The 12,696-nt window shown below is 38.5% G+C and overlaps 1 protein-coding gene across 1 annotated transcript in view; it reads right to left on the reverse strand.

Moving 5' to 3' along the window:
- Positions 1-4,162: 4,162 nt before the first annotated feature.
- Positions 4,163-12,696, reverse strand: part of B3glct (beta 3-glucosyltransferase) — a 114,193-nt gene continuing 105,659 nt past the window's right edge. The window contains exon 15 of the mRNA XM_013515733.1: positions 4,163-6,205. Within this exon, the coding sequence (XP_013371187.1) occupies positions 6,038-6,205 (168 nt within the window). The 3' untranslated portion in view covers positions 4,163-6,037. The remainder of the gene's footprint in view (positions 6,206-12,696) is intronic.

Genomic DNA, 12,696 nt, shown 5'->3' on the forward strand with positions numbered 1-12,696 from the left:
CACGAGTGCCCTTGATATACACCGGAGACTGACAAGGTTTCTAAGAATGTTAGATCAGCAGAAACACCGCTAGCTTGGATGAGAAACACAGAAACAGGACAAAATTTATAGACAGAAAACAGAAGGATAACTTCAATGTTTGTGATAAAGTATTACGGCAGCCACAGGAAATACACATAGTACCCATTAGATGCTCAGTAAGTTTTTTATCAAAGGAATTAAAACTATTAACATAAATGACAGTAAAATGCTGAACAAACCTTAAGGGATATTTACAATATATACACAAACACACATATAGAATACTTGTATATACACACAGTATCTTTTAAAGAGTACATACAACCTGCTTAAGGAACAGGAATGACCATTAATATTGATTCAGGTTCCCCTTATGTCTAGCTCAGGGCTAGGTTTGCACTCCTTCCTTTATCCTAAAGGTAAGTATCACTTTAAGAGTATAAATAAAGAGCATCATAAAAGACAAAAGAAACCTGGTAGATCTATTGGAAATGGAAAGGGTAGAGGAGGGGAGAGGGAAGGGGGAAGTAAGAAGAATTAAGACAAATCATTCACTATGTACTGCAAACACGATCTAAAAAAAATAGAGAAAGGGGATACAGAGATGGAGGGAGAGTGGAAGGAGGGAAGGAGAAGGGGAATAAAATACTTAAGATATACTAAATACATGTAGTTACTCCCTAAGTATGAATACAACATTACATACTGATAACATGTATTAATAAAAATTGTTTAGTTTGTTAATTTTTCTTTATGTTTTAAAAAGATATGTGTATATCTCTGTGTTTCATTTTTCATTTTTCATGATTTTAAACTACATAATTGAAATCCTACTGCAAGTCTTGCTCTTGTGTACTCTCTCTCTCTTGCTTAACACTGATATATCTCAGTTAGTGGGAGGTCATTTCTATTCATGACTACACTGCAAAGACATAGAATATACAACATAGATAGAAAGATACGCTGCAATTGTTTGGTCTATTCTTCAAGCAACAAACACAGAGGTCGGTTCCAGCTTTCAGCTCTGACGAACAGCGATGCCACTGTGAACACTTCTGCCTGCTTCTTAATGTGAGGATCTAAGCATTCACTAGGATACATGGCTTAATAGAAATGTCACGTCCAAGGGCATGAGTACGTTCAGTCTTACCAGATACATTCTTTTCAAAAGTGGTAATACGAATGTTTAAAAAATCTCATGTAGCTAGTTTGCTTTTTAATATCCCAACACATATGCCTTCTAGAATTTATTTGATAGATAATCATATTTTCTCTTGTAACCTCTATATAGTTACTGCACGGTTCACTCTTGGATTCTTAGGTATCTTACACATGCTGACATTTAGCACTAGATATTCACTCAGTCTAGAAGGCAACTATATGTTGTTCTTGGTAGCAGTGAAAGGGCAGAGGGATTAAGTGCATAAGCTCTGGAGCCAAAATGTCTAGGCAACTCAGACACAAGCTTAAATATCACATGGTTTTGCTTATAAGATAAACTCAGTATACATCTAGCTCCAGATATAAAGTATGAAACAAACAACAGATAACAAGAAAACAGAGCAAACTAAAAGTAATCCAGAGCAGACAATATATCTAAAAGTGTACCTTGATTTAGTACCACTGTCTTAGGTGTTTTACATGTCCTTTGGCTAACTAGTCTTGTTTTCAATCCATATATATGATAATTAACTTTACAAGATCTTATAAAAATGAATCTGATGCTGAAAAAATACAAAGGGACACAGTAGAGGGAAGGGGGGGAAGAATTGAAATGTGTTATGTACATGTACTGACCCCCTACAGTGAATGTAATCATTATGTACCGCAAACACATACTAATAAAAGTAAAAATAAAATGAAATAATAAAAAAAGAAAAAAAATCAGCTTGGCCATTTGCCGGATGTATAACTTTTGAGCTGGTAACCAAACCACTGCATGTCTTGCTTTCCTGCAATGTAATTTTGGAAAAACAGTAATACTGACTCCAAAGGGTTATCACGAAGATTAGACACATTAATGTGAGAAGTATTTAGAATACTGCCTACTAGGCACAATATAAGCAGTTGTCCTAGTCCTTATTATAATTCATGCTGCTCTTCTCCATAAAAGCAAGCATTCATAAGAATCAAACACTTAAAACAGATAACATTGTCTCCCACTTAACAGCAATGATCAGTTGCAAAAACCCACATGTCCATTTCAGCAAAATCTAACAACCTTTCAACATCAGGGGCCTACACTCCTCCCTCATTTCATAGAGGATTCTCTTAGAAAAGCAGACCCCTGAATTATGCTGTTGATTCAGCTCATGTCACTAACAGTGCAAGCCTCCTCCCTCTGCTTTCTCAGTCTCATCACGATACACAGGTATTCATGGACTCTTCCATCGTAAAACACAAACTCCCTAAGCCCACGTTCCTCCTTGTGCCTCCCATTGTATTTAAAAGTAATACATAACTAAGTAGGTAAACAGAACTAACTACAGCTAAGATAGAGATTTTGCTCCCCATTCTGCTCCAGTCCCTGGGGGTGGTCTTGTCAGTTCTAGGCTGCTGAATCACAGTCACTTCTCTGTGATGATTTGCTTCTCAGAGCACTTTCCCTTACACCCCACCTCTGGAGGCCCTCACACCTCACTGATTTGTCTCCCTGGAACAGCATTCTCTGTGCTTTCTCCCCAGCTCATCATGTCTAGTCTTATAGTTTTCAAAACCTTTAAAATGCTGATGTCTTCCAAAATCCCAGCCTTGACTTCACTGAGCTCCTACTCCCCCATCCACTGCTTGTAGGACATCATCTGGGTACCTCATGACAATGATGACAGCTAAGCAATGACCACACAGGCGTTCTTTTCTCAGACAGCCAAACCTGTTGCCAAGGTGAAGCCTTCATCGTTGCTGTTCTCCTTGTCTAGAACACCCTGCCTCCAGATTCCCTTAGTCACTTGGGCTCTCTTCCAGAACTATCTTAGACAGCACTCTACCTACCTCCTTACTAGTCCCCAAGCCAGCCAACTCTCAATATCATAATATTCTGTGCTCAGTGTCTTTGTAGGATGATCATTACCAGAAACCATTGTGTTCATTAATGTCTCTTCTCTTGTACCTACCTCCACCCCCTCTTCAATCATCAGTGTCTTTAAAGCGAAAATACAAGCTGAACTGGCAACAGAAAGTAAGTCTTCACTCTATTCTGTAGCTAGGAAGAGAGCACATTTTGCAGATTACATACTTATAGACTACTTGGGAACATGAAATAATAGCATTCAAAGATATCAGGGACAGAGTGGAGAACGGGATGGACAAAGGGCATCCTGGAATGTCCACCACATAGGTGTTTGCTAAACATTTGCTGAATCTATTGATTGATTTCATTTTATTCCACAGAAATTACATCTCTGATTACACATGGAAGACAAAAGAAGTACTCTTACAAATGCCTGCAGTGTTGTAAATTTGAGGAAATACACATATATGAGTAATGATAGTAGATACGGATGTGGAAGCACTAAGTTTCCAATAAATCAAGAAATGAGACAGCACTGATATTCCCATGCCCGTGCTCAGTATCACCCATTACTTAGCATGCTATTATTTTATGTTCCTAAGCCTTCTATAAAGGTTATTTTTTGGTCTGGATTTCTGATTTAGCTGCAAGATGTAAAGATCCTACCTCGTCAACTTGATTTGGCTACCTCGTCAGAAATGGCTTTAAAGTAAAAAGGATGTTTCAGTTATTCTACAGATAAATCCTTGATGTTATCCCTAGGATTAAAATAGCCATTTGGAAGGAAACCCCTGTTTCAGAAGTGAAGGAAATGTGAAGAGGCCAGTATTCTGACCTGGAAAGTTCAGACTTAAAATTGAGTTCTTTAGATATGAACTGTATGGGAATCCGTTCTCACATGGCACCTCTGATGTTATAAAAAGCATAGTGACTTTACAGACATCCTATATTCAACTTTGCTTGATTTTCTCTAAACAAGTATAGCTTTTTATTATTTTTTTTCCTCTTAAAACTGTATTAACTGAGTGGCAAAATGTTTTCCTCTGATTTCACTCTTTCCTTTCCTCCATGCCTTCCACCACCCCCATGCCAGTCTGGACTCATAAGTATAACATTTGAGAAATCAGAAACTTAGGAAAAGATGTTTTATTTGTGGTTAGAATTACATAGTTCCAACAACAGGTACACATAATTAACAAAACACCAAGAGGTACCAGAAGATGAGCTCTTGCAGTAATAGAAGGCACTCATCATTACGCAGAAGAAAGCTTGACACGCTGGGTTCAGTCCCATCAGATGAAACGTCTCTGGGTGGGAACCATCAGCAGCAGGCCTGGGAAGAACTGAAGCCTCCTCTACGGGTGTATGCGCCGGGGCCCTCTGGGAGCAGAGGACGGGAAGATGATTACAACGGCACCAACAATAAGCATCCCAGCTATGATGACAATGGTGCTGACACCATCACAGCAGGTTCGTGGGGTTTAGAAATCGTTCTGGTGTTTCTCATCTAGCTAACTGCCCTTGGCCCCCTCCTCAGATGAGTCTCACAATCCATTTTCATAAACTGAATCCAGTGCATTCTGTTATAAGACTGTAATGTCACGTATGGTGCCGGGACCGAAACACACTCATCCTGGTACTTGATAACATGGAAAAGTATTATTGCATCACTTTGTACAAGTCAGGTCTCAGCTACATGGAAAACAGACTGTTAAAAACAACATACTACATAACATACTTTGGGTGGTATGGCTTAATACCCTGTGCTTGGCTACAAAAAGCATTATAAGCAAAGTTAATGAATAGAAAGCTGTTCTTATTTTTAAAAAAGCAAAGAAGAAAATGTTTTACTCTACTAAAATTAATTTACAACCTATTAAAATCAAATCTTATGTAAATACCTTTATAAAACTGAATTATAAAATGAAAACATTAAAGTATAGAGTCATTTTTATACATTCATACTGAACGTGTTCAAGGACTATATATTAAAGACATGATCTGAAAATTAGGGCTGTTGCAGGATGCTGTGTTCAAGTGTCATTCTTTAAAAAGCCAGAGGAACTGTAAGATCATCACGCTGTGCTTCTATAAGGGTTTCATCACTGGGGTTGGGGGTGTCTGTTCTGAGCCAGAAGAGTCATTAGTAACATTGAAAGAGAGACAAAAGTAAAACACCATGTTCAAATACAACTCACTGCCTGAGACTTGCATGGAGCTTGCTCAGTCCAGCAACCATACCAACATTGTTTATCAAGACTGAGAACACTGCTTCCTGGCAGTACCCAGTACCCTTCCTTGCCCAGCAGCCATAAAGTGGGGCTTCAGGGAGAAATGGCACCCAAAGAGCTTCTCAGCAAATAGGAAGCACCAGGAGACGACCTCCTGTTCTCTTTGTAGGAGGCACAAACAACAAAAGAACAGATAAAATGTGACACTCGTGACTATGTAGACTACAGGGGATTTCAGTGAGACTTTTATGGTGTTTTACAAATGGCTCTCAATACAATATCCTTCCTACAGAGTTCCCAGAAACCAAATTTCATCATCGATAATATGGTTTAAAAGTTCATGCCTTGCCAAAATCCATGACAAGAGACATTCGCTCTTCTTTACCTAGGGACAACAGTTGCATCTCTAGTTTATGTCAAATGACATTCAGCATAATGAAGAGAGAGCAGAGGAAAGGGATTTCTGGTACCATTTATTTTCCTGTGACAGTAATAAAGCTGCTGTATCATTCAGTTTGAAAAATGCACAGTCATCACTGTATTACAATAACTGTGTAAGTCAAAAGCAAGGGATTTTTCCCAGGAAAAAAAATTATTTTACCCTATGACTCCTTTTCTTCCCACATCAAAAAATGCCATTTACATTATTTCCCCTTGAAGTCAGGAAGTGCCTGGTGTCATGTGAAGCCCACAAGCACTACAGCACGGACGGCACGGTGAGACGAAGCCAAGGTTCCACAGCGCCGTCCCTGAACTGCCCACGGGCCGCCATGCCTTACAACTCTTCCCTAACACCTTCTTGTGTGTGCTGTGTGGCTTTGTCTTCCTCCTTGGGAGCCAACCACGTGAAATACACCTTCACTGGATCGATGTTCCAGTGTTTGTGGAACGAGATGGGAACTTGATGAGAAAGGTAGTCCTTAGGGTAATCCACCGGCCGGGCCTGCACATAGAACAGAGAATTATGCTTGCTTGCTGATCAAAAGTGATTGTTTCAGAGTAACACTGAATTTATAAAGCAACTGTTCTGCCTCAGTATTTGGTATTGGTTATGAGAATCTAAAATATAAGAAGGGAAATTTTTTCTACTTTTCCTAGTACTTAGGCTCCATGCTTGTGTTTGTTTGTTTGTCTGTTTGTTTGTTTTGAACCGGGAATTGAACTCAGGACCTCATACTTGCCAGGCAGGTGCCGTGCTGCTGAGCTATATCTCGGCCCTCCAATTACTTTAATATCCCAAATGCCTTGTTTTTTGCTTCTGTGTTTCAGAAGCTTGCCTCTGAGAGATTCCTCAAGCACGGTCATAAATATAAACAGTTTTACTTGGTAGGTCATTAAATTAGTATTGTGACTTTTGAAAAACAAACAGAAAAATCATTACCCTGGTCCCTCTGAAGAAACTGTGTCACATACATTTTACATGGGTGACTGAAGCAAGGAGTTCTGGGGGTCTCACCACCTAGCTACTGTTCTACCATAATGAGGCAATGTCTTTAAAAAACAAAGCAAAACATGGAGCTCATCAGGGAGAAAGGTAATGCAATTCTGGTTCCAGAAATGTAAATAACCCAAAACAGCTTGCAAGAACGTTTAAAAAATTTTTTGTATTATCGTTCCTTCAAAATTCTCTACAACTTAGAAAATGCAACATAATCATAAGTAGATAGAGTCTGGAATGCTGAGCCTGAAAATGTAACCTACAGCATTAGGAGGAAAACTGAAACCAGATACAATTTTGTTTGCTCGAAGCAAAATATGGTCTTCTCCCAATGTTGTTCGTAAACTTTATTTATGTCCTGTCTGTTTTATACAGTAACTCTCTGATTATCAATACTAAAACTATCTTGGCAAATCAAACAAGATATAATACATTTCAAAAATAATTCTTCTCCAGAGTAGTATTTTATTATAGTCTGCTTCCATTTTTATATTAAATCTTAAACTATCATAAATGATTGGAATACCCTCCTTAAATTTTATCTTACTTAACCCTTGAAATAATCTTGCAAGATGGACAGATTATTATTGGGATGAAAAAACTGGAGCTCAGAGATGTAATACAAGTACCATGTGTTGGAATGGGGGCAGGAAAGGTAGTTCCCCCTCAGTGTCCCACAACTGTGCTCAAATACCCAGGGATGTTTCAATCACCCTCACCTCACTGGGAAACACACATATACTGCTCAGGTGAGTGTTCAAACAGTGTCTGTGGGGAAAAGTTCAAAATAGTATAAGGGGAGAACTCTCACCATTGCTACTTTATTGTCTTTTAAAAAGTCTAAGTGCTCATAAGAAGGGAATTTTAAAAGGAAAAAACAGCGAGATAGGTAAAGAATAGATGTGGAATATAGTCTAACTGAATTGGGAAAGTTTTGAGTATTAAGTGAGGAAACTCATATATTATATAACACTTATTCATAAGGTCCCCTGAGGGCTTACCAGCAGAAAAGGATACCAAGGAGAAACATTATCAATTCAGTTTTCCAATCATTTCACAGTGGTCCCAAAAGATAGTAAAAGCAATGGAAATAAATCTTGTTTGTTGTTCACATTATGAAAATGAAATACTAGAGTTGCAAATGCAAGTAATGGGGGAAAAAATCCCTAATCTTTTCCCTTTGTTATTGCAGATTTCAAGTGTGACTAATTACACCTCAGCTGCCCATGTATGCATGTGAAAAACTGGCTTGTTAAGCATTAGAATCAACTGGTCACATCCATATGTGAGGTCATGGAAAAGATGAACCTAGAAAAGTGAAATAATCCACAGAAGCATCTGTAACACCATGAAGTTTACACAGCCTCTAACAGTCACATCTCTGTAATAATCACATGCCAACAGAAAATCCCAGGTAGGAAGGGTCAGAGGTCAGGAAGGACTTACAGAACTGATACGGAAATGCAGTACCCAGCTGTGTACCAGAAAAAGAGATGGTTAACTGGCACAAAGAGTATAGTTAGAAACCATGGATCTGAGGGAGTTGCTCCCTTCCTTCCATTTAATTCTAAACAGTACCATACTGTTAGTCCTGCTTCCCATTATCCTAAGAGGGGTAGAAAATAAAATAACAAAAATGTAGGGGAGCTCTGATGCTCTAAGTGAAAGCATATGGGTGTTGGATCTCCTAACCTGATCCTCCGGTCACCTTTACCCTACTCTCACCTCATTACAGGTTCATAAATATGTACTGTGTGTCATACATATAATTAAGATCAGAGTGAATTCTGGGACAAGCATGGGTGTTGAGAACCCCTAAGATGACTCAGCACCCTGTCAATCATTCCTGTCAAGCACAACCAGAGATTCAGAGGGAAGCACATAGGTGCCTGGCCTTTACATTCAGAAAGCCTGAATTATCCCATGCTTTTTGTTGCTCTGCTGCCGTTGCTACTTTTGTGTGCTTTGGCCTGTGTGCAGCACTCTTCCATCACCCTGGCACTTTTCTGGTTGTGCCCTCTCTTTTGTGAGCACAGACTTGCCCTGAGCACAACCTCCTGTGACCTTCAATAAATGTAGCTGCTTGCTATTTACTACTGGGTGCACACTTCGCAATTCTTTCCTTATCATACACAAGAGCCCAGGCTATTACAGGCCCACTCCATGGCAGTGCAAAAGGTCAAAAACTGAGCAACATTAGAACTTTCTTTTTATTTCTCTTCAGAGCACTCTGAACAGGGCAACAGATGGGAACTAAAATCATTCTTCCTACCATTCACCCACAGTAATGGTACTCTAAAATTTTTAGGAAACGTCCAAAATACTGGGCTTGGGGGTAACCAAAAAATCAGTTTTAGAACATTAACAGCTCCCTCCCCCAAATTCCTTTCATGCAGTTGGAACACCTACTGGCAGACTCAGGAAAAAAATGATTAGCTTTCTCTCTCTCTCTCTCTCTCTCTCTCTCTCTGTCTCTGTCTCTCTCTCTCTCTCTCTCTCTCTCTCTCTCTCAATGGAACTAACTCCAAGGCCTTTGCACTGAGCTACATTCCCAGTCCTTCTGTTAAGACAGGATCTTGCTAAGTCACTAACTTGCCCAGTTTATGCTTGAATTTGTAATCTTCCTGCCTCACTGTCTCAATAAGCAAACACCCTGTTCACCTTCATCTCCATAGTTACCTTTTCCGCAAATGTCTTAAGAGGAACAATACAGTGTGCATATTTTGTGCCTAGCTCCCTTCGCCTTAGCATTCTTGCATGTGTCAGTAGTTCCTTCCTTTCTATGTCTGAGTCATGTTGCACTTATGGATACACCACACTGCTTACCTAATCACCCGCTGATAAATACCAGCTGATTACTGTCTGTAATTCTGGACTATTCTGATTAATGATGCTATGCTCATCTCACTTACGGCTGTATATTTTTCATTTCCTCCAAGTAGACCCTATGAATGGAATTACTGGAGCACAAATATAACATACTAGTTACCTCTTACTTCAAAACATATTGCCCCAAAACTTAGCCAATTGAAACATAATTATTATTGCTCAGCCTTTGCCATTTAGACAGCTTAACTGGACCTCTGCTTCAGGCTCTCACCAGGTTGCAATGAAGATGTTAGCCCTGCTTGTGGTCTCAGCTAAAACTTGTAGTGAAAGAAGACCCATTTCCACATTACTCAGTGGCCCCAGACAGTACGGTATTCCTTGCAAGCAAGTGGACTGTTAGCCTCACTTTCTTTCTGGCTCTTGTCAAAGGCCACTCACACATGGGCCATTCCCCACGTACCAGCTTGCTTCATTAAAACAGGCAAGCCCAAAAGTCAACTGGGAGACTGTGCTAGGAAGGTACAAGTTACAACTCTTGGTAACACTTCATCACCTTTGCCATCTTCTGTTGGTTAGAAGCAAACTATTAGGTTCTGTCCATGCTCAATGGGAAGGGATTACACAAGAGTGTGAATACCGGCTAGTGGGGATCACTGCCAGCAACTGCCTCCCACATACATGTTCACGTTTCAAGACTGTGAGAATATTTCCAAAGTGCCTGTATTTTTTATTTCCACAGACAATTTATGAGGAATTCCGATTTCCAGTCTCATCAAGATGTGGTATGGTCTGTCATATTCCTTATAGCCATTCCAGTGAGTATATCATGTAAATCATATTGATTTGAGCTTACAACTCCCTAAAGACTAATAATGCTGAGAATCTTTTCCTGCACTTATATTCCATTCACATATATTCTTTAGTTAAATGTCTATTTAAATGTTTTTGTCATTTAAAATTGAGTGGTCTTTTTACTGAGTTATAAAAGAACAATTTATATTATGGACACAAATCCTTTATCAGATTTATGATGTACAAATATTTTGTTGTAGTCTGTGATTTGCTTAGGTTTTCTCAGAATCTTTGGGAGAATAAAAATTTTTATGAAGTTCAATTTATTGATTTTTTTCCTTTTATGTATATTTTGGATAACATAAGAAATGTTTGCCTAAATTAAAGTTATATTGATTATACCTAAGTTTTCTTCTAGAAGTTTATAGTTTTAGCTTTCATACTTTGGACTATACCCCATTTTAACTAAAGTTTTGTATGCTGTATAAAGTGCTAAATTCCCTTTTAGTATGTAGATTAACATTGTGTCAGCATCATTTTTTCCATTTCCTCCACTGCACTGCCTTCCCACCTTTGATGGAAATCAGTTCACCATAAATGGGGAGGCTGACTGTTAGAATCTGTCCTATTCCACTGATATATATATTTATCTTTATGTCAATTTTACATTGTCTCTCTTATTGTAGCTCTAGACTAAGTTTCAAATCAACTAGTATAAATTCTCCAGTTTTGATCTCCTTTAAAAATGTTCTGTATTTCCATGTAAATTTGAGAACAAGCTTGTTGATTTCTATAAAAAATCTTGTACAGCTCAATTTATGGAGGGGGCACATAAATCTTTCTTGAAGGTCTGTCTTCCTGTAGAAAAGCCCATGCCTACTAGAAACATCTTCACATGCAATGAAAATTAGATCTAGAACCATCTGTCTAGTTAATTCTTAGCCTACATAAGCACACTATACGATGTTCACAACACAATCAGCTAACAAAACACTTTCAGACGTTTCATCATTAAGAAACATGCATGACTGTACTCTGATGTAAAATGTCTTTATTTTGGGGAGAAAGTCACCAATCATTATATCCCTGGACTAGGTCACTAGATTAAGTTTCAAGATACCAGAAAGACCTGAACACTATCACCCTAGGGATACAGTTACATTTCAAGAAAGACTAAGGGCCCTGTAATATTTGTATTTCCATATCAAGTAGGTGAGGGGGGGAAACCTTTTCAGGAGGGGAAACAGCTGTCTCCTTCATCATTCTAAGCAAAGAAAAAAATTTTCTTCTTGTTCTTTGTCTGTGAGGTGTTTGGCCACTTACACAGGCCCACTACCCTGGCTCTTATATTGCCCTGGAGGTCAAAACTAGGAAAAAGTGTGGAGGGGTGCTTATTATTTATTGTGACATTCTTAATTAAAAAAAAAAAAAAACTGTCTCTAATCCAGAACACTGATTGTGTGCATTCAGAATAAAATTAATAAAATTAATTCATCTCAAATGGAATTAAAAATCAACAGGGGCCAGGCATGATTATGAATATCTATAATTCCAGCACTCAGGAAGCTGAGGCAGGAAGATCACGTGAGTTCAAGGCTAGTCTGGGCTAAATACTGATCTCAGGGCCAGCCTGAAATACACAGCAAGACCCTGTTGCAAAACAAAACAAAACAAATCAAATAAAAAATCAACAAGAAAAGTTGTCACTATAGAAATAATGACTCAAATTCCATAACTATGGTATATATCTAATTAGATCAATGGTGGTGAATCAATGGCATATACATCACAGCAGGCTGTCACTGAAAGCTCTAAAAGGTTTGCAAGCATAGATTTAGATCTGTATTTCTCTCAGCAATATTTTATAATTCCAGTGCACAATGTAACTTTTCTATTGAGAGATGTATTAAGTATTTTATTCTTTAATTAGTTATTTTGAAAAAAATTATTTTTTACTGCTAAAAAATACAAATGCTTTTTGTATACTGACTTAGTATCGTGAATCTCATTGAACTTGCTCATTTCATCTGTTTCTTGTAGATTCCTTGGATTTTTCTATAATCCAACATCAGATCATGTTTTCTATGAAACAAAGACATTTTTCACTCCCTCTTTGCCAATCTCTACCCTTATATTTCTTTTTCTTGCTTTACTGCATTACAGTGTCTGCTACAATAGTGAATAGAAGTGGTGAGGCTGGGAGGTAGTTCAGCGGCACAGTGTGTGCACAGCCTGTGTGAGGCCCCAGAGTCAATCTCCAGCACCAAACACAAAGAAAAAGTGTTGAGACGACGTGCCTACCTTTGTTCCCAATTTTGTTATTTTGTAGATCTCTTAATAGGTTAAGAAAGCTCACTCCTATTTTTCTGAGTTAT

Source organism: Chinchilla lanigera, unplaced genomic scaffold (genome assembly GCF_000276665.1).
Source record: "Chinchilla lanigera isolate Chin_1 unplaced genomic scaffold, ChiLan1.0 scaffold00030, whole genome shotgun sequence".
In the NCBI taxonomy this organism is placed as follows: domain Eukaryota; kingdom Metazoa; phylum Chordata; class Mammalia; order Rodentia; family Chinchillidae; genus Chinchilla; species Chinchilla lanigera.